This window comes from Sorghum bicolor, chromosome 8, assembly GCF_000003195.3.
Source record: "Sorghum bicolor cultivar BTx623 chromosome 8, Sorghum_bicolor_NCBIv3, whole genome shotgun sequence".
NCBI classification, from domain to species: Eukaryota; Viridiplantae; Streptophyta; class Magnoliopsida; order Poales; family Poaceae; genus Sorghum; species Sorghum bicolor.
Window position 1 is genome coordinate 17,125,156 of NC_012877.2, and position 25,694 is coordinate 17,150,849.

At 45.1% G+C, this 25,694-nt stretch overlaps 1 protein-coding gene across 2 annotated transcripts; it reads right to left on the reverse strand.

Moving 5' to 3' along the window:
• On the reverse strand, positions 1,420-20,669 carry LOC8086139 (exocyst complex component 5). 2 transcript variants are annotated; one of them, XM_002443063.2, is made up of 24 exons: positions 20,457-20,666; positions 20,159-20,359; positions 19,921-19,995; positions 18,842-18,943; positions 18,659-18,709; positions 18,453-18,558; positions 18,022-18,135; positions 17,855-17,946; positions 16,923-17,091; positions 16,754-16,830; positions 16,569-16,670; positions 16,386-16,476; positions 15,881-15,966; positions 15,608-15,784; positions 8,986-9,039; positions 8,788-8,916; positions 8,581-8,673; positions 8,349-8,495; positions 8,096-8,193; positions 7,946-8,030; positions 3,198-3,256; positions 2,293-2,391; positions 2,130-2,213; positions 1,420-2,035 (listed from the first exon to the last, which is right to left on the reverse strand). In XM_002443063.2, exons 1-24 carry the CDS (start codon positions 20,517-20,519, stop codon positions 1,963-1,965), a joined length of 2,427 nt encoding a protein of 808 aa, XP_002443108.1. In that variant the 5' UTR covers positions 20,520-20,666; the 3' UTR covers positions 1,420-1,962. The 2 variants fall into 2 exon arrangements, with proteins under 2 accessions (XP_002443108.1, XP_021301728.1); XM_021446053.1 differs by lacking the exons at positions 1,420-2,035; positions 2,130-2,213; positions 2,293-2,391 and adding an exon at positions 2,431-2,679 and having other exon boundaries at positions 20,457-20,669.

Below are 25,694 nucleotides of genomic sequence, written 5' to 3' on the forward strand. Positions count from 1 at the left end.
TGGCTACTACGTGTGCGAGAACATGAGAGAAAACGGACGATATGCAAGGAACCCTGACAAGGTAATATAAGTAATAGTCTATTAAAGTTGGAAGTCATAAAATATATAATGTTTATAAACTTTCTTTGCAGGTATATAAGCAAGGGACGGCGGAGCGCATGGACGAACGTGCTTTAGACAACATAGTTGAGGACATCTGCTCGTTTATCATGAAGCATGTCATTCCACGTGAAGGCAAATATCATGATGATGAAAGCCAATTATCCTGGCCACAGTTCCGAGTGCTAACAGAGATTAGTAAGCTCAAACTTACTAAGAGGGTTATTAGAGGACAGAAACAAACTTTGATGTATATATATATATATATATGATGTGTGATGATGGATATACTCTTATAATTAACTTTATGTCTTTGAGCATCATACTTTGATTTATACAAATGTATGTATGAGATGAAATATTTAAATTACATGTTGCTATGTTAGAAGACCAACCAATATCAATATATTTAAATAATAACAATAAAATAATAAATAAATTAATTAATTAAAAAATAAATAAATAATACATATTTTAATAGATTTACACAGACAGCTCTCTTAGAGAACCGCCTGTGTAAATGGTTTCTACTGACGGCTCTCAAGCAACCGTCTGTGGAAATAGACGATTTATACTGGCCTCCAGCGCAGGCGGATCTGAAAAACGCCTCTAGAAATATGTTACCAAGTGTGCCCATGTACTAGTGTTTGTACATGCATTATTACTCGTTTTTACAATATATAAGTTACAACAAACTCCCACTAGCAACTCGATTCATGTAATTTGCTCTTAAAATACTATAATATAAAGTTAGTACCTTTATATAAATACTATATAATAATTTTATTATATTCTTATGATAACAACCGATGTGCTACCAACTTTAGCATATTTTAGCATATTTTAGGAGTAACTTTTAGTATTACATTATAGTAACTTTTTTGATAAATCTCTTAGCACATATCTACACGTAACTTGTTACTAAAATAAAATTCTTTAAAACATATGTAAGTAGGGTCTAATTTTATTTATGTTGTCACGTAGAAAATACCAGTAGAGATAAAATTGACAAAAGAAATGTTTTGCTTTTTTTTGTGTCAGCATGACATCAAGGTAATAGGGCTGGTCGGCGCATTCACTGGCATCACGCATGTGTGCAACTGAGTCGTGTGCAGGGCTTGAGTCGCACTGGAGTCTTTATTGTCGCTCCAGAAAGTTTATTCGCATGTGTGCAAATGACTTTTCTCTTTTTTTGAAACTAAAAGGTCAAGACCTTGATAGACAAGGAAACCGATTGAGATTCCGTTTTGATAAACTTTTTCAAGAAACTTCTCCATTGCTGACCATTGCCACTCAAGACCTTGATAGACAAGGAAAAAATAGACTGAGATCCCATTTTCATAAACTTTTTCAGTAAACTTCCCAAGGTTTTCCTTGCCTATACGCCTAACATCATGCCTAATCAATCTTTCCAGCACATTGTTATTATTGCTTTCCTGAGTCCCATCGCAGCGTCCTTTGCATTTTCCCTCTTTTGGTTCCATTGGTCAAACAAAATCTCAAGGAAATATACCTTCTCCAAATCTTCCATTTCAAAGATTTCAGCCATTGTTTGCGTAAATTTCCACAGGTAAGCAGCCCAAAAATTGTTTTTCATACCTTTTTTGCAAGGGCAGGGGTTTAAAAGCCCTAACCCCCATTTCCACCTAAAATTGGAAAATGGACCCCCCCCCCCCCCCCCCCCCCAAAAAAAAAAAGGATAGGAAACCAATAAATTGTAACCAAGAATAAACATAATTTCGAAACTCAGCTATACAAACAGCATCAAAGTCCACCTGGGAGTACCATGGAGACAGGTGCTAGTCTGCTAGATATGCAGCAGCAACCACTCAAACATCACGGTCTACCAGTCCACTTCACTCTTTACTCAGACATGATATTGTTGAGCATCGAAGCGATTTTCGCTGTCTTATAATCATCCCGGAGCTGAATGAACCTGAAATACAATTCAGACGTGATGTCAGATCAAAGGTTAACAAAATCATGCTTAAATGTGTAAAATCTCATTTGTTCTTCTATGCAGACACAACCTCAAGGCATCTTTTCGGATGCTGGGGGTTCCTTCAAATAGGGATGCTAAACTTTCTGGAGCGACAATAAAGACATTCGCCACACTGCAAATACAAGATACAAGTAAAGATTAGCGCAGAGTTGACAGAAGCATCATGGTGAAACTACACATAGAACACTTACATTCCCAATAGTTCGAACTTCTCATCTATGGAGGGGGCATTGAAGCTACGAACAAAGTCCCCATATTCAGTTATGTCACGTTTCAACCGTAGGCCACCACTACAATAAACAAACAAGGCACTGTGAAACAAGGCACTACCAAGATAAATAATTGTTCATGGAGTGGACAAAACATTGTCAAATATATGCATTTCTGCATAATAAATGCAGGGTGATCATCAATGAACTAAAATAGTAACCTGCAACTACCCATTATGTAATGATTCAGTCCTGAATCTCCAGCGAATATCGAAGAGCGATCTAAAAGCAACCAGATAGTAAGGAGTGCAAAAATCTTCAAAACATTCTTCTTTAGGTTGGATAGCACAGTTATGTAATGATCCAGTCCTGAAGTTTTCTGAGCTCAATGAGAATAGTGACATTGAATATCCAATTTATCATCAGGTTAAATGGTAAAAAAAACATGAGGGGTTAAATCAATCACTATTGGACAGCTCAAGAAAGCAGTGTATTGAGGGTAGTCACAACTGGACAGCTCAATAAAGCAGTGTATTGAGGGTATTCACAACTGGGCAGCTCAATAAAGCAGAATATTGAGTGATTGACGAAACATTATCAAATTATAAATTAAGTTGCAACATTTCCATAGATCACAAAAGAGAATGAAGAGAAACTATCCAATGTTGTAATCCAATCACTCAACTCTTATGCTCAATTTATCATTTATCATTTAAGAAAAATGTGATGAATCTAATATTATCAAACTGAGCTCAATAAAATATGGATGCAAACTATCAAGAGTAACAAAATTTTGCACCAGAAAAACATGAATTGTAGACATAGTTATGAACCAGAAGCCAAAAGGGACATAGAATGTAATTTGTTCTGAAATGGCAGAAGAGTACCTGGGACTAAATGTGAACTTCTGCCAATGATTAAGCAGCCCCTTATGCATGCGATTTCCCTAAAAGCACAGCTCAGTTATTTAAAGTGCATATTTGGCATGGCAATAAAATCTTGCATAGAATATCAGAAACATCAGTCCCCATTACTAATATGAATATCATTAACTTCATGCATGTAAGTAGCAGTTCACTGAAAAATTTGCATGTCTTCGCTTTTAATATACTCCTTTAGTAAATTGAATCTTAGGTCCTGAACTTGCAGAGCCGGTTCAAGCAAGTCAATAAATTTGCAAAACTAGGTATTTGGTTCCTCGAACTTGTACAAGTTTGTTTGTGAGGCCCATTTTCCAAACATGGTTTCATTTTCTGACAAGGTATCTCCATTGCATTAAATGCTGTATTGGCATAAAATGCCATTGACCTAGTTCGTTTATTCGATTGAAACCTGCTGGGACATATGGGTGAGTCTAAAAACTACATTCTGCTGCTTTTGCCTCCACTGCCCAAGCATTCAAACATCCATGAGCAACTTAGACAAGTCACAAACACCTGCCACTCATAAAAAAAAAAGGTGCTCAGGATAGCACCTGATTTGGCGTGCACTTGAGGTGGAATGCTTAACAAGCAGTTGCAATAACAGGTGGAACGCAAGCAAATACATCTCCCACAACCAACAGTCAAAAGTGTCTGCGTCCTTACCAGCAACATCAAGGGGCTGCTTGGTTCCTGACCTGGGAATCTTGCCTAGGCTAGGCATCGCCCCCTGGCGTTCGATTTCGAGCGCCTTAGGGCTGGATGCACCTGCCTGGGCAAGAGCCCCCAGGCCAGGGCGCCATCCAAACAGAGCATGCTTCCAAACATTCAACCAAGGAAAAGTTCTTCCTCAGCTGGTGGAAGAAAGGTGCAGGGAACTGCTCACGAGAATACATAACCAGGTTGGAAAACTGAGCATTAGCATCAAAGCCCAGACAAAGCACCAAACCGCTTACCCACTAAACTCAGGGTTGTTGCCATGTCTTTGTTGCATCAACAATTTCATGCCAAAAGATCCAGTTGAACCACTTATAAAAGTTTGGAGACCTAAATATATGATTTTTAAGTTCAAAGGCCTACTTGAACCATTCATGGAAGCTTAGGACCTGCAGTTCAATTTATGGCTTTTGTGACTAATAATGGAGTCTGTAGAAGGCTATCCTGTAACCAGGATTAACCATTTCCTACTTGCAATAAAGTACATAACCCAATGCCAGAAACCCTGTTTTGCATTCATGCGAAGGATTAATAGATATTTTGCATTACCACTGTCCTACAGTGCAAAAATGGTCCATTTCCAATGTGTCTTGTAGGATATATGTTAGAATATGCGCCCTATGGGCTGGCCATGGGCCATGGGCCTGGCACCCAAGCCTATTTGGCTTGGCTGCTCAATGTTATAGTAAATAGGAATAGTACCACATTGTCTACCCACATGGGGTGTTAGTCCTATTCCTATGTGTTAGAATTAATTGTTTTCTACTTTAATTACCTAGTTACTTGTGTAATCTCCTAGCTTTAATCCCCTAGCTAGTTGTGCAGAGTTAATGCCCAGCTGGCCCCTTTGGACTCGGCTGGCCCTTTGGGCCACCCTCCTCCTCTCTATTTATATGTAAACTCACATGTAATCTCGTCCTTAAGTAATATAGAGCCTGTTTGGCTATTGTCTATCATGGTATCAGACTAAACTACGATCTATCTGCTTCCGCTCCCACTCCACCCGATCCAGGCTGCGCGCGCGCCCTCTGCTGCTGCTGCGCGCGCCCATGGCCACCTCCAGCATGGCTGCCGCGGCCAAGCTCCGTGATGAAGCCCTCTCTGCTGCCAAGCGCCTGGAGGATGAGGCCTCCTCTCTGCGCTCCACCAACACCGAGCACAGCCAGCAGCTCGAGGAAGAAGCTGCCCTTCTCAAGTCCGCTGCCGCTGCCCAGGAGCGTGTCCGCGTCGCTGCTGTTGCTCTTGACAAAGAGCGCGCAGAGGCGGATACCCTGGAGCAGCAGGCTGCGGCCCTTCGGGATCGCCTCCAGACCGAGCTTCTGGATGACAACGCTGAGGACGACGACGTCCACTCCGCTTCCTCTGAAGCCGCGGCCATCGCCCACCTCCACAGTCAAGCTGCTGCCGTCCAGAACATCAAGAACTTAATCCCCATAGTTCTTGATATTCAATCTTCCAACTACTCCAAGTGGCGCAGCTACGTCCTCCTCATCCTCGGCCGCTTTGCCTTGAAGGATCACGTCCTCACCAACGACTCCCGCCCCTACGATCCAGCGTGGTCGCGCATGGACTGCGTCGTCCTCTCTTGGCTCTTCAACACCATATCTGTCGACCTCCTGGACGTCATCCACGAGCACGATGGCCTCACCGCTCGGGCAGCATGGCTCGGGATTGAACAGGAGTTCCTCAACAATCGCGAGTCCCGCGCCATGCTCCTCGACGCCGAGTTTCGCGCACTCAGCCAAGGTGCCCTCTCCATCGATGATTACTGCCGCAAGATGAAGAGCATGGCGGATGCCCTTGCCGACCTCGGCGAGCCCATCCAGGACCGAACTCTGGTATTGAACGTTCTGCGGGGTCTCAATGAACGCTTCCAGTTCATGTCCCAGCTCGTCACCCGCCAGAGACCGTTCCCGTCCTTCGCCAATGTTCGTGCCGAACTCCGTTTGGCCGAGCTCAACATGGGGCCACCCTCTCCTTCGGCTCTCGTCACTGCACCCTCCTTCAGGCTGCCTTCAACACCTGCGCCGGCGCCTCCACGCCACCATCAGGCCACTGCTGGCCAACAGGCTGCTGCTGGACATCATGCTGCTGCTGGACAGCAATCCAGTAGCAACCGTGGCCGACGCCGCCGCGGTGGGCGCGGCTCTGGTGGCTCCCAAAGCAGTACACAGGGCAGTACTGCACCAGCCACACTACGGTGGCCATCGCTGCTCAACCCCTGGACTGGCTCTATCCACATGTGGCCAGGATCTACCGCCCGCGGCGCCCGTGGCCCTCCACCACACGCAGCCCAGCCTGCACCTTTGCAGCAGGCTCTGGTGGCCGGCGTGCCACCGGCATACTTCACTCCACCGCCGGCTTCCGGGTCCTACCCGCAGCCCCCTCAAGCACCCCCTGCTTGGGCGCCCTGGACACCCGAGGGTCTCGCCAACGCCTTCAGCACCGTCTCCCTCACCCCACCACCGAGTTCCTCAGATTGGGTGATCGACTCGGGCGCCTCCTCCCACATCACCGCGAACCCTGATATGGTCACCGCTACACCATCTTCTTCTTTTCCTTCCTCCATTGTTGTAGGTAACGGTGCCACCCTTCCTGTAATTGGCACTGGCTACTCCGTCCTTCCTGGACCCTTTCGCCTCGACAATGTCCTTGTCGCTCCTGATATTATCAAAAATCTGCTTTCAGTTCGAAAATTCACTACTGACAATTCTGTTTCTGTCGAGTTTGACCCTCTTGGTGTTTCTGTGAAGGATCTACGTACCCGGAACACCCTCCTCAGATGTAACAGCACGGGGCCTCTCTACACCCTTCAGCTACCTTCATCCACCACCGGCTCATGTGCCCTTGTCGCCACTCCTTCACCGACTACCTGGCACAGGCGCCTTGGTCACCCCGGCAAGGCCACTCTTCAGTCCCTCGCGCAGTCCTCCTCCATTGTCTGCAGCAAGCCTGAAGATGACTCCCTCTGCCACGCCTGTCAGCTTGGGCGTCATATTCGTCTCCCTTTTTCTATTTCGCTATCTAGAGCATCCAAGAATTTTGATTTAATCCATTGTGACCTGTGGACATCTCCTGTTGTTAGTGTCCCCGGTTTCAAATATTATTTAGTCATTCTTGATGATTGCTCTCATTTCCTTTGGACTTTTCCCCTCCGCGCTAAGTCTGATACATTTCCCACGATTTCTAATTTCTTCGATCATGTGTCTACCCAATTTGGCTGCACCATTAAATCAGTCCAATGTGACAACGGCCGCGAGTTTGACAACTCTGCCTCTCGTACTTTCTTCCTTGCTCATGGCACCACCCTCCGCATGTCGTGCCCCTATACTTCCCAGCAAATTGGGAAAGCCGAATGCATGATCCGCACCGTCAATAATGTCACACGCACCCTCCTCTTCCAAGCTTCCATGCCCCCCTCTTACTGGGCTGATGCTCTAGCCACTGCCACCTATCTCATCAATCGCCTTCCCACCAAAACTCTAAACATGAGCACCCCTTTTTTCGCCCTCCATGGCACCCATCCCTCCTATCATGATCTTCGTGCTTTCGGGTGCACATGCTACCCCAACCTTTCTGCCACCAGCCCTCACAAACTTGCCCCCCGCTCCACCCACTGTGCATTCCTTGGTTACTCACCAGATCACAAGGGCTATCAGTGTCTCGACCTCAACACCAACCGTGCCATCATTTCCCGCCACGTTGTCTTCGACGAAACAACGTTCCCTTTCTCCCTCCACCGGTCATCCCCTCCTCCGCAGGACCTTGATTTTCTATGGGCTGGCCATGGGCCAAGTAAATAGGAATAGTACCACATTGTCTACCCACATGGGGTGTTAGTCCTATGTATCCTATATAATCAGCCTATAAGGCCCAATGCAATATATCAATCAATACCGAGACATTCTCAATATAGAATTTCAATAACCCTGTTGCTTGCATGGCTGTAATTCACTCAAAAGGAATCTGAAAACTAAGGTCCACTATTGGTAACATACCAGCTCAGTCAAAAAGGACTGTTTGTTGAGACCTTCAAGGGCACTGAATGCAACCTCAAGAACACGAGAGAGATAGGCTACAATTCTGAACAACCGAGAAACAAGTTAGTTGTATTAGGCCATGCCAAATTTTAAAGATAGAGTAGTCACCTTATACAAGCATTAGTTGGCCGATGATCTGGTGCAGCTCCATCATCTGGTGTTCGATAATCTGTAGCCTTCTGTTCCGAAGACAACAATCTTTCAACCTACAAGTATCGTTTATGAATCACCAAATATTCAGAATGGCTAAATGGCATGAAAATTGACTTGTGTAATTTAACCAATCGAGTAACAAGATATGAACAGCTTATGTGGTCAGAAAAATATATATAAGGAAAAGAAAAGGACAAAAGGAGCACACCTCAGACATAACAGTATCAATACATTGTAGCAGTCCTTTGTGAGCAGCAGCCTCAACTACTGAGACTGCTGACCCCATATCTTCACAAGCGGATGGATGAGCACCATCAACAGGTAGCAAGAGTCGAGATATGGTATTTGAGAAGTACTACAAAGAAATTCAAGCATGGTTCATTGACTTCATTTGCAAGAAGCCAAGGTTGCACCTTTATGGATAGTGATTAGCGCAGTACCTGCTGAAGAATAGCTACGCTACTGGTACAACGCTGCACAGCAATCATGAAGGATCTAAAGCTACTCTCACCAGCTGAAGCTGCCACCTCTTGCTGCAAATATTTGAAATTCAGATAAAATTCCCATAAAATGATAATTTCTTGATACATATGTATTGGCTGCCAACTATGAATAGTAGACTGAAGAAAAGAAAAAGAAAAACTTACTGCAGAAGCAGCAGCTGCTGCCACTCTCCTACTAACACTTGTCCCGATGACATATTTATCCCGCAGAGCTGCAGCCTCATTTAAACTCTCTCTAGCACGATCAAGCCCTTCAGTTAAGTATTGGCTCACCTACAATAAAACTTCATCATCTGCAAGGCATTAATTTATATATCATCCATGTTGTGGTTTCTTACTTACTTGATCAAGCAAGCAGGCAAATATGGATCTCACGTTAGCTGCAACAGTAGTAGGCTGCAAAGATATTACTTCGAATTAGTAAGTCAGAAAAGCGGGTGACAAGATACAAGGATTTATCCTGCCCATCATTATGTTAAGGAAAGATAAAGAAGCAAGTACAAAAACCAAATGGAGAACAGATACAAAGAAACAAACAGAAAACAGAAAAATTACTACCCTGTTCAGATCAATACACCTGCTGTTAGCAATAGGCGCCCTAATGGGCTGTTATGGGCTGGTGCGGCTAAGCACCTTAGGGATTAAGATAGATTGATAAGGCAAGGATCACCGTTGATTGGGTGTTTCTATAAACCCTTAGGGATCCTTGCCTATATAATGTACTCCTGTACCTCTTCAATCAATCAATCAATCCCGAGGCTAATTGCTCTCATGGTATCAACTTAGGTTTAGCCTTCCGTTTCCGCTGCACCTTCCTTGCGTGCGTCGGCTGCCTGCCGCGCCGCCCTTCTCTTCCTGCGCGCCGGCCACCTTCCTTGCGTGCGTCGGCTGCCTGCCGCGCCGCCCTTCTCTTCCTGCGCGCAGGCCCCTCGCCGTGCTGCGCCCCGTGCCAGCCCCTGCCGCGCGCAGGCCCTCAGCCGCGCGCTCCCAGCCCCACGCGTGCCGGCCTCTGCTGTGCTGCGCCGCCATGGCTTCCTCTCCGCCCACCCCCAAAGGCACCAAAGACGCCTCCATCACCGACGAGATCGTCCAGGAGCAGGTGACCGACGCCACCGCACAACGCCTGGAACACGACCGCAAGGCCACGCGCGACGCTGCCCCTCGAAGCCGACCAGCAGGCTGCAGCCGCCGCCACAGAGCGGGACGATGCGGCCCAACGCGCCAGCGCAGCCCTCGCGCGCGCTGCCATGGAGCGCGCAGCCGCCGACGCCGCCATCGCACCCGAGCCTTCGAGAGGAGCCCCTGCGTCGCTTGGAGGCGCCCCTGTGTCGCCTGGAGGAACCCCTGCGCCAACCGATCTACGTGCAGCCATGCTTCACCACGAAGCCGTGGCCCTGCTTCAACTTCACTCCCAGGCTGTCGCCGTCAGCAACATCCGGAACCACGTCACCACCATCCTCGACGTCGACTCCGGTAACTTCAACCGCTGGTGCGACCAGTTTCTGCTGATCCTCAGCAAGTTTTCTCTCCAGGGCCATGTCCGCGAAGACCTTCCAGTCCCGATATCTCCTGATTGGGCCCGGATGGACTACATTGTCAAGTCCTAGATCGTCGCCACGCTCACGGATGACCTGGGCGAGATCATCCGTGCTCAGGGCTCTACAGCCAGGCACACCTGGCTTGTTGTCGAGTCGCAATTTCTCAGCAACCGCAAGGCTCGCTCCATTCAGATGGAGACACGGTTTCGCAACTTCGTCCAAGGCGACCTCTCCGTCACCGAGTACTGCCGCCAACTGAAGGAGATGGCCGATGACCTCACGGCCCTCGGCGAGGTGATCACCGATCACACCCTCGTCCTCAACGTCATCCGCGGCCTCAACGAGCGTTTCGCTCACGTCAGCACGCTTCTCCGCCGAGCCAAGCCTTTCCCCACGTTCCTGGAGACTCGTGAGGACCTCATCCTCGAGGAACTCACCATAGGACATCGCAAGGAGGCTCCTGCCACTGCCCTCGCCGCCTCCACTCCTCCCACCATGGCACCGCCACCTTCTGCAGGTTCTGGAGGCACTGGAGGGGGCTCAAAGGCCTCGAACAGCCGCCGCAGCAAGCGCGGTGGTGGCGGCAAAGGACAAGGCAGCAGCGGCACTTCAGGACAGGGCCATCGCCCCCCTAGTGGTGCCACATAGCAGCAGCACGCTGCTGGCCAGCAGCAGCAGCCAGCTGGGGGAGGGCGCCCTTGGCTCAGCTTCTACAATCCCTGGTCTGGCACCATCCAGATGTGGCCAGGAGGTCCTCGTCCGCCACTGGCACCCATCCCGGTGCCCCCTCATCTCCAGGCACACCATCAGGCTCAGCAGCAGGCGCAGCACCAGGCACAGCAGCAGCAGCAGGCGCTTGTTGCTCACCAGCAACCCGCTGGTCAGTGGGCTGCTCCGGGGTTTTACAACCCTATGACCGGCCTGCCTTCCTGGGACCTGACGGATCTCACTGCCGCCTTCAGCACGACATCGCTGACCCCTCCTTCGACCAACGAGTGGTATTTCGACTCAGGTGCTACCAATGTTTTCAGGTCGTCCGATTAATCGCGATTAATCGCGATTAATCGTCCTGGTCGGTCAGGAGTGCTCGATTAGGAGGTCCGACCAGAAGCCTGGTCGTCCGATTAGTCGTCCACTTATCGCGATTAATCGTCCGATTAGGACATGGACGACCAGGTTGTGTGCTCTGTTTTTGGGCTTTTTTGACTGGGCAGATATGTGGGAGGTATGGAGATGCTGTTGGTTGTCCCAGTTCTCCAGAAATAGTTAAGAAGGAGATGTTTGTTTACATCAAAAAGAGTTGAAGATGAAGAGGAATGTTGGTTTACAATAATGCAGTCTTGATGCTTCCTTTATTGTGTATAATATAGTGTATATATAGAGGTATATATATAGGTCGACCAGCTGATATGCCTGGACGACCAGGGACGACCAGGGGGACGACCAGGGTCGATTAATCGACCTGGTCGCTGATTAATCGCGATTAATCGCCTGGTCGGTCCCAGGTCGACCAGGATCGACCAGACGACCAGAAAACATTGGGTGCTACTTCACATATGACATCTCAGCCCTCCTCACTTTCACATGTTCTTCTCCCGCGGTACCCTAACCCTTCATCTATTATTGTCAGTAATGGCTCTCTTATTCCTGTTACCATCCAAATTGCGTCTTAATAATGTCCTTGTATCGCCACAAATTATTAAGAATCTTATCTCTGTTCGCCAATTTACTATTGACAATAATTGCTCTGGTTGCTCTGTGAAGGTTCTTCCGTCTCGGAAAGAGATCGTTATGTGCAATAGCTCTGGGCCGTTGTACCCACTTCGTCTTCCACCAGCACTCTCCTTTGCCGCTCAGGGCTCCTCTCCGTTGTGGCATCGGCGTCTTGGGCATCCTGGCCACGAGGCTCTGTCAAAGCTAGCATCTAGTGTTTCACTCCCTATTCAGGATTGTTCAAATTTATGTCATGCGTCTCAACTCGAGCGACATGTTCGTCTGCCCTTTCATTTGTCCACCTCCCATGCGTCTAGCAAGTTTGATCTTATTCATTGTGATTTATGGACTTCTCCAGTTATCATCATTTCTGGTTATAAATATTATTTGGTCATCCTCGATGATTGCACTCATTATTTGTGGACATTTCCTTTACACCTTAAATCTGACACTTTCAGCACGCTCACTCAATTCATCGCCCACGTCTCCACTCAGTTTGGCGCCCGCGTCAAAGCAATACAGTGCGACAACGGGAGAGAGTTTGTCAACTCTAGCACCCGCCACTTCTTCCTCACCCAGGGCATCCACCTTCGCATGTCCTGCCCTTACACCTCGCCTCAGAACGGTAAAGCTGAACGCGTTATTCGGTCTATCAATAATGTTGTTCGCTCCCTGCTCTTTCAGGCGTCCATGCCTCCCTCCTACTGGGTGGAGGCTCTCTCCACGGCGACTATCCTGCTCAACATATTGCCCACCAAGACTCTAGAATTCTCCACTCCTCATCTTGTCTTATTTGGCAAACCACCCACATATGATCATCTACGAGTCTTCGGTTGCAAATGTTATCCCAACATGTCTGCCACTGCTCCTCACAAGCTTGCCCCATGTCTGTCATGTGTGTCTTCCTAGGCTACTCGGCTCATCATAAAGGGTACCGTTGCCTTGACCTATCATCTAATAGAGTCATCATTTCCCGGCACGTCATCTTCGATGAAACGGCCTTCCCTTTCGCTGAGCGTCATGGTCCTAGCACTCTAGCAGATCTCGAGTTTCTTGTCGATGACACTACTCCTGTTGGACCGTCGCGTAAGTGTTTGCCTGCACGAACTTCTCCCAGTACCCCCGACGCCGCCTGCGCCACTGCCGGTCCTCGTAAGGCTGTGCCTAGGGCGCCCCTGGAGTCTCCCGAGAATACTGAGGATCCTCCCACACCCGCGCTCTACGTCCCCCTGCGCTGCGAACGTCAGGGACATCCACCGCGCCACGTGCGGCCCCAGGAGTCCCCCTTCTGTGCCACGCGCGGCCCTAGAGTTGCCCGACGCATCGTCACCCTCTTCACCGCCCGCAGGCTCCCCGGCACTTGTGCATGTGCCTCGCGGGCCGCCGCCAGGGTTCCCTCCTCTCCGGCGGCTCGCGACTTCACATACGTCTACACGCGCTTCCCGCGTGAGCCACCAGCCGCCCCTGGTGCACCGTCCGTCACTGCTGCACCAGCAGCACCGCTGTCCACCGCTGCACCAGCAGCACCGCTGCCCAAAGGTGCGGTTGTTGTTCCTCCAGTGGCCAACCAGCACCCCATGAGCAACCGTTCCAACAGCGGCTACAAGATGCCCGCCCTCTACCACGTCGTGCCTCTCTCTCCAGTGCCGAAGGCCTTCTGTAGCGCTCTGGCTGACCCCAATTGGCGAGCCACTATGAAGGAAGAACACGGTGCTCTCCTGCAAAACCACACCTGGGATCTCGTGCCTCGTCCTCCTCGGGCCAACGTTGTCACTGGAAAGTGGATCTTCAAGCACAAACTTCAGTCTGATGGCTCCCTCGAGCGGTACAAGGCACGTTGGGTTCTTCATGGTTTTACCCAGCGGCCTGGTGTGGACTTTGATGAGACCTTCAGCCCTGTGGTGAAACCTGCTACTGTCTGCACGGTGCTCTCCTTAGCGCTCACTCGTCACTGGCCCATTCACCAGCTGGATGTGAAGAACGCCTTTCTTCATGGGACTTTGACTGAGACAGTGTACTCTCAGTAGTCGTCCGGGTTCGAAGATCCAGCTCATCCGGATTATGTCTGTCTCTTGAAGAAGTCGCTCTATGGCCTGAAGCAGGGCTCCTCGTGCTTGGTACAGTCGGATGGCCTCTTACTTGCTGTCCATTGGGTTTGTCGAAGCCAAATCAGACACCTCACTCTTCATCTACCAGCGCGGATCAGACACAGCCTATCTGTTGCTCTATGTCGATGGTATTATTCTCACAGCCTGCTCTATGTCGATGATATTATTCTCACAGCCTCGTTGTCAGTCTTTCTTAGGCGGATCATCTCAGCTCTTCAGCGAGAGTTCGCCATGAAAGATCTTGGTGAACTACATCACTTTCTCGGTATGCATGTTCAGTGGCGTGGTGATGGACTACTGCTCTCACAGTGACACTACATGTTGGACATCTTAGATCGCGCCGGGATGGCCGAGTGCAAGCCATGCTCTACACCAATTGACACCAACTCCAAGGTTGCTGCAGCTGAGGGGGCCCTGTGTCTGATGCTACAGACTTTCGCAGCCTTGCTGGAGCTCTTCAGTACTTGACGTTCACTCGCCCAGATATTGCATATGCAGTTCAGCAAGTCTGCCTTCACATGCATGATCCTCGAGAGCCTCACCTTGCTGCTCTGAAGCGTATTCTTCGCTATGTTCGGGGCACACTTCACCTCGGTCTACTGCTGCGACCGACCACTTCGGCCGATCTTGTTGTTTACACCGACGCTGATTGGGCTGGCTGTCCTGACACTCGCAGATCCACCTCGGGTTATGCAGTGTTCCTTGGTGACAACCTTGTTTCCTAGTCTTCCAAGCGCCAGAATACAGTATCAAGGTCAAGTGCTGAAGCCGAGTATCACGCAGTAGCCAATGGAATTGCAGAGGCGACCTAGCTACGTCAGCTTCTCTTGAAACTGCATGCCCCGCTTAGGCGCGCCACACTGGTGTACTGCGATAACATCAGTGCTGTTTACATGACCTCCAATCCGGTGCAGCATCATCGCACCAAGCACATTGAGATTGATCTTCACTTCATTCGCGAGCGAGTCGCTATTGGTGATCTACGAGTTTTGCATGTTCTACTTCCTCGCAGTATGCTGATATCTTCACCAAGGGACTGCCTACCTCAGTGTTCACAGAGTTTAGGTCCAGTCTAAACGTGCAAAGTGACTGACGTTTGACTGTGGGGGAGTGTTAGCAATAGGCGCCCTAATGGGCTGTTATGGGCTGCTGCGGTTAAGCACCTTAGGGATTAAGATAGATTGATAAGGCAAGGATCACCGTTGATTGGGTGTTTCTATAAACCCTTAGGGATCCTTGCCTATATAATGTACCCCTGTACCTCTTCAATCAATCAATCAATCCTGAGGCTAATTGCTCTCACCTACTGCTTAAAATTCTGGGGCTAATCAAAGACTTAGGATACACTTGGTAAAAATAGTAGTAGAGTGGCTCAATAAAATATTGTAATAGAGTGAAGGACCTTCTGAACTATAACTGACAGATTTATTTATGCTGCCAGCATCTATTTACCATCCAAGATATTCAAGTTACCAACCTTTATGCCAGGTAATATAGTCAAAATCAGCATATAAACTCTGAATGGAATCATTAAGCTTTAAGCATAAGAAATCACTACATATAATCAAAAGTAATGAATCAGGAAAGACAGTGATTCAGTTCAACCTGAGAAAACAATAGTGTGCATCTGGCTATGGCTTCCTCATTCCAGCGAACAAATTCTGTTACTACAGTAACTGATATCTGTTGCTGTGGTGATGTCGTCAAAGATGCTCCTTTTGCGCGTCCGATTGAGCCAGTTGACTCAGATTGTTGCTTAGCCTCAGCTCTCAGTTCAGCCATCTGCACAGCAGCTCAATTATAATATAGGCACCTGAAATGATTTGTTTACAGAGAAACAGTATTCGAAATGATTACTACAATACATAAATTTATAACCTTTGACTGAAATAGCTGCCTGAGTGATGCCTGCTCAAATTCTGTGTACTCATCTTTGTGGGAAACATATATGGATTCAGTGAGACCTAAAAGAAAACCAATAAAAGGGAATCATAATGCCAATCAACTTATTTGCAGCTGCCGCACAGAATGTCAAGGAAACATAAGAGTTATAAGTAAACCTGAACCACTAAGTTGATAAACCAATAGGCCATCCAAACCAAATGACCATTGTCAAAAGTAATCGAAATTGTTAAATGTTAATAACAGTAAAAATGTGAATTAAAGTTTTGATATCATAGTAATGCTACATGCCATATAATACATCACCGATTATTAGATCATTATACAAACAGAACAAGGTAAAACATGTGTCCCTTTTAAGAAAAAATGAGACAAAATAGCATGACAACTATATGGAACCTACAATGATCAAAAGTTGCATGAATTTGTACCATGAAACAACAAAAGATGAAAAGAAAATTGTATTAAACACAGGAGATACCTTCAATATCCAAATCCCCACAACCAATAGACTGCAAATCCTTAGCCAGTTCTTTTGTTTGGTCATATGCAACTGCCAGGATTCTTAGGTACTGCCATTTTACTTTGACATCAGCAAGGCACCATAATTGCATGATAGGTTGGCAAAAAGCTACTTGGAAATACTATAGAGCACAAAACTTACTTGTAGAAGGCCACCTTCACCTTCTAGAGGCGGCAAACTGGCAAGAGAGGGCTTTATGAGAATTCTGTCAAGAATAATTGTTACCCTTTGTTCTAGCACTCGCTGAAAAGCAAAGTACAATAGTCAATCTATTTTGTAAACAACAGTGACCACAGAGACCCAGGACTGCCATTGAAAAAACATACCTGCACAAGAATCGCCATGACCTCATTCGGAGAAGGAAAGACAGCCGTTATTGTAGCTGCCTCTTTCCTTACAGTATCTGAAAACAAGTATGATATATCAGAGTGGAATTGCAAATCGGCAAGGTATAGTTTATAAACAAAAACTGTAAAGAGTGCAGCTCATAAATACCTGCAATTTCCTTGTACAATTCAGAGAGACCATCTGCAATACTGTTGCAGTCAGCTTGCAACCCCTCATCACCCAGAACAACTTGAATATCAGTGTTCATAATTTCCACATCAATAAACATTGGCCGTGTTGCAACATAGTGTTGCATTGCACTGGTTCCCCGATTGAACTGTAAGCAATATACCATAAAAATATTGAAAAAACAGAATGGTATTATATGCCTGCATGGATTAGCACCTACCCTTAAATTAACAGGGGTATAAAAGCTTAAACCAGGACCAAAAGGCAAGTACATATTCACGCTTAACTAATAAGCTTAAGTTCATTTCCACAAAACTTACCCATGCAGAGGTTTATAGATCAGCTTTACCCAGTTAGCCTTTAAGCCATATTTAGCAAGTAAGATGCCTAAGCTCATCTAAGCCCAACAATTTCTCCCCTTTGTTGCATTGAAGCTCTCAATATTTTAACTGGCAAATCCTAGTTCCACCATCACACATGTCAGGACACTAAAAACCTCAGACCTAGAATTTCCAGCTACATCTTTTATGTTGTATTTTGCTATTCAAAAAAGAAATAGCCCAAAAATTTGAAAATGGGTGGGTTATTACATTAACCTTCTCTGACAATGAGTCCTAGAACTCCACTGCAAAATATGAACAGGTGGTTATGCTAAATTCATGCATTAAGAATAGATGGAATTATACATTAACGTCCATGCCCTTTGGCGGTGCATGGGGACAGTTTTTCTGCCCCTCTATCAGTTCAATAAGTGTGCAGATCGCATGCATGTTTGTGGAAGGAAAACGTTCTTTGCTGTTGTTGCTGCTAAAATTCATGGGGTACAACTAATTGTACTCCACTGCTATCTTTCTGTCCAACAAAACCTTCTAAGCATGACACAGAACCTTGTTCCTTGCATAAATGCATACCTGTGACAATATTTTAGCACATTCTGCCATTGTAGACAACTCCCGTCTCTGTGATGCAGCATCAAACCGAGCCAACAGTCGATTCTCCAATTCTGCACAAAAAACAATAATTCATCATCACAAACTAACAGAATCTCTATAGAAAAGCTGAAAGGAAGGAACCTGACCGTTACAATATTCTTGGAGATTTGCAACAGCAACCTCCAAACCACGGCTTGCATTAGCAGAGCCTACCGCTGATGTCACACCATGTCTACCAACATCCTCCTCGGCAAATGATCCTACATCATGAAAACATACAACTACATGAGAAATATGTTATGCTTAAATTTACGAATACAATAGATTTCATCGATGTCATGTTGGAGTAAGAAAATGCTAATACCACTACTTTTGTTTGAAAGAATTCTGCTTAGATATTATAAATGTCCACTAATGTTTGCTAAAACACACCAAAAAATCAAGAATCATCATATACAAAGTAGAAAACCACATGCACATATCAATTTAGTGATTTCCCCATAATACTGATCGATGTGATTGATATAGGACAAAGAAAATGACAGCAAAAGAATATGTCAGCTTAGTTAGAGCTTACGCAATTTCTGTGCAATTGAAGCAGCCTCAGCAACACGACTGTCATCAGAAAATAAAGGAGAAAGTTCCATAAGGTCCCCAGGTGTGCTGTTGAACTCCATGAGATACTGTAATAAAAGCATATTCAAAATTTCAGTTAAAATGGGGTCATGCAAACATATCAAGAAAACAGTAATATACTAGTACTAAACTTAACAAATATGTTACCTTGATGAGATCTATCGTCTGACTAGCAGTTTCCCTCTGGGATTCTGCGCTCTGACAGACAAGAGAGGTAGACATTAAACGTAATATCAACAAAAAAACTAAACCAAAGAGTAAAGCCACAACCTCAGAATCATCTAACATATACAATAGTTATGGGCATCAATGGCAAACAGGAGAAGTTACCTGTAAATGATCTCCGATTTTCGCAGCTGTTTGACCAACACTTGATATGCGGGAATCCAACCTAGCAAAGCTATCAAATAGTCCATCCACACCCTTCTCAAGCTGGAGCAAACAATATAACAATGAATAACGAAAAGAAAAAAAAAAGGACTACTAGTCCAACATCATTTTTTAAATTGTGACTATTCTGATCAAGACACCCTTCTCAAAGTCCCAGCCAAATATTAATACAGTAAAGGCCTCTGCCCACTAAATTGGGCTTTGATGGGAGCCTCTTCTCGACAGGAAAAGCCTGACACCTAGAAGGCAATCTGCCCCACTATATTACTCAGAATTATGCAGTTCAAGACAGTGGGGAGTGTTTTCCCCTTCCATGGCTTTTCCATGCTGCATACATCCAATGAAGTTGCAGCTGTGAACTGAAGGCTGCAGCTATTTTTGCAGCTGTCAACTAAAGGCTGCAATTACTTCTTTTATTACCCAACTGACTCACGTGTTGACATCTTTCTCTACAGAATGCCAAAGCTCTTTGTCATTTAAAAGAAAAGAAAGAACAAACGGTCTCCTTGTCTTAACCCTACGCCTGAAACCAGAAGGGCAGACAGTTTAGACTTACTGAATATGATGAGGAAAATGGCCAGTTATCAATTAACATTGTCCTTCCTTTGCAGGAAGGCATGAAGAGTGAGTGAAGCAATTAAATTAAGGGCACGAGCCAATCAAATTCTCTTATCTGAGGATCCCAAATGAGGAAAGACGAAAGAAATAAGCAAGACGTATATACATGAAATAATTTTGATGGGTTTGCAACTATGTCATCTATAGCTGTAAGCATGTAACGGAAATGAATATGAGTTTTTTCTTTCCGAGCAATAGGCATTCCGTTGGGTTTGCAACTACGTCATCTATAGCTGCATCTGAAAGGGCGTTAAGGTTTTCTTCCTCAGCAATAGGTATTGTATGGTTCTTTCTGGTCTTGCCAGCACTTATTCGTTTATTTACCATTAATTATTTTCCTAGAACAGTATCTCTGTGGTAATCAGTGACAAATATAAAACCCTGCAAGCATTATAACTAACCTCCCCTAGCGTCTTGCGATGCTTGGCATCCTGCACAGCCACCTCCTTCTTAAGATTCTGGAGCCGCTTATCAATCTGCTAAACAAAAAAAAAACACAACACAAGCACTATTAGTGCACGCAACACTATCGCCGACCAACCAAGCACCCACTCAACAGAGTAAGGCAGGAAGGCGTGTCAATGAGTTCACAGCCAGCATTCAGGGCCACAGGCAGGTGGGGGGCGGGACGTGACGGACCTGCCTGCGGAGGTCGACGAGCTCCTTGCACGAGTGCTTGAACAGCCCAAGAAGCTCGTCGACAGCGGGGAAAACTGGCGGGGCCGCCCCGAGCACGGGCGGCGGCGGCGGTGGCGCGGGCGCAGCGTCGTCCTCCCCGCGGTACTCCGGGAGCAGCTCGTCCACCAGTCCCCCAAACAGGGCGTCGAACGAGAAGTCTCCCTGCGCCGCAGTACCGCATGCGACGATGAAACCGCATCGCGGAGGAGGCAGCCGAAACCGAAGGTGAATCGGAGGGAGAAGGGAGGGGGAAACCTACCTTGAAGTCCTCGAGGTCGAGGGTGAGGGGCAGCGCGGCGGCGGGGTCGGCGGCCGTCGGCATGGCGGCTGGCGGGGCGGGCGGAGATCTGGAGGGTTCCCTTCCCTTCTCTTGTCGGAGGGGAAGGAGGGCGTCGCGTCGGAATGGAATGCCGGCGGTGTCCGTTCTGTTTGTTCGATCTGGAGAGGGTGGGGGCGGACGGGACGAGAAATGCGAACCGAAATGGAAAAGGCAAAACCTGCAACCGCGTTACCGTGACATTACAATATTGGTATTTTTTCTACGCATTTGTTCAACTTCTTTTGGTCCAAGATTTTAGATTTACTATTTTACATGGTTTTCTTTTATTTATATCTCCTAGTCCTAGCGTTGAAAATTACAATGTAAAAAAAACTTAGAAGCAGAAATGTTATGCACGTATTTTATTATCTTCTATGTTTATTCTTTCTTCATAATTTATTAATTCCATAGCTTGTGAAGAAAGTTAGTTTAGTCTTAGAATACTGGTACATCATCACCTCCTGCATATGTCAACTTTTCTTAGAACTATATGTCAACTTTTCACAATTAGCAAAACTTATGAGTACATTTGTACAAATTATTTATGGTTTCGATGATAAGTGGTCTTTCCTCTTATATTGTACAACATATTTAAAGCCACTTTGTTATATATTTATATAGGTGGAAACTAAACGGTCCCTTAATGACATGAATAACATTTCGGGTAATCACTTCCGGTGATTTGTTGGGTAGTTGTGCCAACTCGTGGTGTGATCAAAAGCTATTTAGAATGTATAATAAATGGGACTAGAGTTGTTAAGCTTGTTCATCGGTCCACAAGCTACATCTTTGGTTGTGGAGCTTTCGCAAGTATACGGATACCGTTATAGCTTTTATCCGAAGGTTCTAATATTGTATCCATAGGGAAACGCATGAGACTAACTACGATCTAACTCAATAAAAGGAATGATAACATAATAGAGGTGGATAATAACTAAGAGTAGCAACAAGGTTAGGATAAATAAGAGCGTAGAAAGGATAAATATAGGTCCTCCACTTCTAACTTAGGTAAACTATGTTTCATATTGTCCAACTTCGGCGGATGTCTTATAAAGAATATATGAAATTTCTTCTCTACAAGCACCATAAAACCTAGAATTAACGAGTCTATCACACCCGTGAACTACCAAAATCCGAAAAATAGGAGGACTTTCACGATTAACCTAAGCCCAAGCATCACGCCTGCACTTAAGATTAATACTCTACTCCCTCTAGTTGCAGGAATAAAGCACTCAAAGAGAGTCGTAAACAATTGAAAAATATAAACAAAGTAAACTTAGATCAAAAGTTGATTATCAGAGAAATCTCAAAGACAAGCTCAAGTAGAACTTGGATCCGCTGAAGTACAAGCCTTAGAGGGAGCACCGATAGGCCGACACCTCCTCCAAACTCTTCCCTCACTCTTTATCTCTCTATTTCTATTAATAAGACTAGATCCTATGGAGATCTAATTTTCTCTTGATGGCTAGCCCTAGGATGTAGATCCTTTCATGGGACTCATCTCCTGATTTTCAAAGAATAATATAAATTAGGGTTTCAAGATAGCTCCAAACAGGGGGACAGAGGTCTGATTATATATCCCGATGGGAAGAATGTGAGTCATTAGATCAAACCAACTTAAGGGACTGCTTAGATGTATCCTTAGAGACAGTGGAGGAAGCTTCTAGAATTCAAAGGCGAAAGAGCTTTGGGGGAGGGCCGCCTGGCCCTAGGTCTAGATCGGCTGGTGTTGACATTTACTACCGTCATCATTAAAAATAGAGATTAACCCTACCCCTAGCAACAATACCAGAAATGCACGGTATATCATTAACTTATCAAATAGCAACAAACCACTCTAACATTCCTAAGCATAAAGTAGGTTGTCATCCCTAATTATATTGCTAGGAATTTAATATAGATTCACATATTCTACTACAAGTAGGCATAGCATAACAGATATGAATATAATTATAAACTAAATGGGTTCTGCAAGCGGACAGATAATTATACCGTTGTAGCATTTTACCTAGGGAAGTATCTAGGTTGTCTATTTATATTTATACCACTAGGAAGGCTAAGTGTTAAACTATAATCTATTATATTGAGGCCATGTTTAGATTTGAAATTTTTTGACTAAAGTGGTAAAATTTTTTGTGGTCAGAATATGCAAAAAAAATTAGGTGTTTAGTTTGGCAAAAAATTTTCTGACACAACTTGGGTTGCATGCATTTGCAGTTGTCATTGGTGGGCTTCTATGGGAGTGTGTGCACAGTTGCAACCCAAAATTTTTGTCCCAAAATTTTTTGGCGCCGTTTAGTTCCCAGGCCCCAATTCCACAAAATTTTTTCTCTTTGGCCCAAAAAATTTCAAATCTAAACAGGCTCTGATAAGAAACTATATAGGATGAATAAATAATATTACCCAAGTCGTATAGTCTACTCATAACAGGCAGAGGTCACAAGATAAATATAGATAAATAATGATGATAGCATAATCATCAAGTATCATAATTAAGGATAATCATCAGAGCATCTACTAGTCATAATAATAGTTAGCCAATTGATAAACTAGGGAGTTGGACCTAAGGTAATTCTATAACTACGCCAATGAATAACTCTAATTAGTGCAATTACATCTAGAAATCATCATTAAGTCAACCTTATATCATAATTACATGTAAAGAGGCATCAACTAATGAAGGTTTTAAGACACCAGGGTCACCTCCTTCGCGACCGCGCTCATGCTTGCCCTACGTACGGGGGGTGGACTATAGAGGAACCAACGCAACTGTCACCTACGCGGACTACCACACGACTCGGCACATCAGGGTGTATTCGTAGACAAACAAGATATCTAGACACCACGTCTACATATTGTATATCATCTACCCAACGATCGATTAGGTAAACACTATACGAGCAATTACATGAATTCAATAAGATAGACATATAATCAAAGTAGACAATGACTAATACAATTAAGATCATATGAATCTATTAAGAATAAAGTCTCCCTAATATACAATTAAATATTGTAAAGTAAGAACTAGATCTATTACTGAACTCTTGCGCTCCAGACGACGCCAGGGGCTCCAGATCCCGATAAATAACTAGATCTCCTCTACTTCTAATCTAACTAACTAGAACTATGAAGTAGAAGGCTCTTGATGAACTTGAAGACACTTGATGCTTGATGGCTTGAGGCCTTGATGAATAATAAATTGGCTTCCTCTAGGGGGGTCTACCCATGTATTTATAGTCTGGTGGGATGCGCGTGCGCTGTAGGATCAAACCGACTTAACCAAGGGCCGAGATGCATCAGGAGAGGCGGTGTGATGAGACCATACTAAGGCAATCAACATTCAAGCATCCAGTCAAGGTGAAAGCTAAACTTAATTCCAAATCATTTAGGTTTCCACATACAAGGGTACTACTTGGTTTATATGATTATAGATTCAAACACCTTGCTATCATGGAACAAGAAGATTGCAATGTTATCACAACATTACAGACCGATGGTCTAGCACAACTCTTTGGATCAGAAGAGTTAGAGTTGAGGACGACTTCTTTTCAAGAGGGGGGGGATGATGAGGACATCCCAGGTATGCACACTCGTTCAAGTCCAAATGTTACACATCAAGGTCAACTTACAAGAAGCCATGTCAAGAAGCTACAACAAGAGGTCCACGCGCTACTTTGTGAGATTCATTTTTATATTAATGAGAATTATATACTACCTAAGTGTTTGTACCTTGATTGTACTCAGGTATATAGAAGAAGAGAAGGCTGAATCAGACCATGAAGACAGACTAGCAAATCGGATCACTAGAGTGAAGAATGGACCAGTGCAAGTCCTTGACAGACTAGCAAAAACGGACCAGTGTAAAGAAATCTTTATAACTTTTTACTCATAAAAGCTATGAAGGCCCATGAGGACTTGTTGGAAAGCTTGTCGAGTCTACTTTCCAATGCCTTAAATCTCATCTCATTTGGACGTCGCAATGAAGAGTTATGCTTGGATTAGTCAAGACTGCTCAGAAGGTCAACAGTCTATCGTGACAGAATATTGGTACAACTTGCCGTGCAAAACTATACCAATTTACAATGTTTCATGGTGCATGACATACATTGCTGGAAAGCTCTTGGAGTCTAGTTTCATACCCAAGAAACGGTTCGTCATTTGGACTTTCCAATAAGAAGTCATGGTCAGTTTATTGGAAACTACTCTGGAGGCCAACAGTCACATGAAGCCAGTTCGGGAATCCATTCCAAGGGAACTTTTCACATTGCCTTCCATCAGAAACTCTATTTCGTTTTCATACCTATCTAGGAGGGTTGTTCCTTGTATAAATATCCCCTACCTCTAAGCTATTAGCAACCTTTGATCATTTTGATAAACTACATGATATTACAGCCGCGCTACTGAGTGCCTTACTCAACCTTTGTTCTTCCTTGTTCCTCTTGGACTTGTGAAGTGAATCCTATGGGTTCCTCTACTTCGTGCTCTACAACTTCTGTTTGGCTGCGCCGTATTGTGTGGATTAGTTCCGGATTGTGGTTCTGCGGTCGTTCGGAGATCGAGTCGAAGTCTTCGCGGTTTCGGTGCCTCTCTCCCTGTCGCTTGGTCGCATCCAACCTTTGTCAGGTATAAAGCTAGTTACCCGCTGTACGCAGCAAGTTATTCTTGTTCTTTTGATCTACTGTCGTGAAGATCGGGCCACCCTCGTGCCGATTCGTGTCGGTAACCTATCAACTGGTATCAAAGCTTTCGTTGTCACGATAGGTCTCACAATCATCCATATATCTGCCTTTAGTTTATCTATCGTTTGTTACTGATTTGTTTATCACCTATAGTCCACTGAAAAAGCCACAAAAAATCCTAAAGCCCTTTGACGGTACTGTTATCTTGTGTTTTTGTGTTCATCAAGTTGCTAATCACCCTCTTTACATATATTGTGTTGTGTTTTATTTGTTATCCACACCCCTGTTAGTATAAAAGAAGAGTTCAAAAAAAAGTCAGAGAAAAAAATCAGAGAAAAGAAAAGAGAAAGAACAGAAAAGTAAAAGAAGAGAAAAGGGGTTGTATTGCGGTTTGCTTACTGAAAAATTCAGTTTACATATTCAGATTCTTGAAGATTTATATACCAGCAACATTATATCTTTTGAGCATATTAAATCACTTGATTTTCAGTACCGT

Coding starts and splice junctions, on each gene's coding strand:
- LOC8086139 (XM_002443063.2), bottom strand. CDS start 20,519: ATGCCGACGGCCGCCGACCCCGCCGCCGCGCTGCCCCTCACCCTCGAC. Junction 18,559..18,658: donor AGACGATAGATCTCATCAAG/GTAACATATTTG, acceptor CTTTTATTACAG/TATCTCATGGAGTTCAACAG. Junction 8,674..8,787: donor CAGCAGCTGCTGCTTCTGCA/GTAAGTTTTTCT, acceptor AAATATTTGCAG/CAAGAGGTGGCAGCTTCAGC.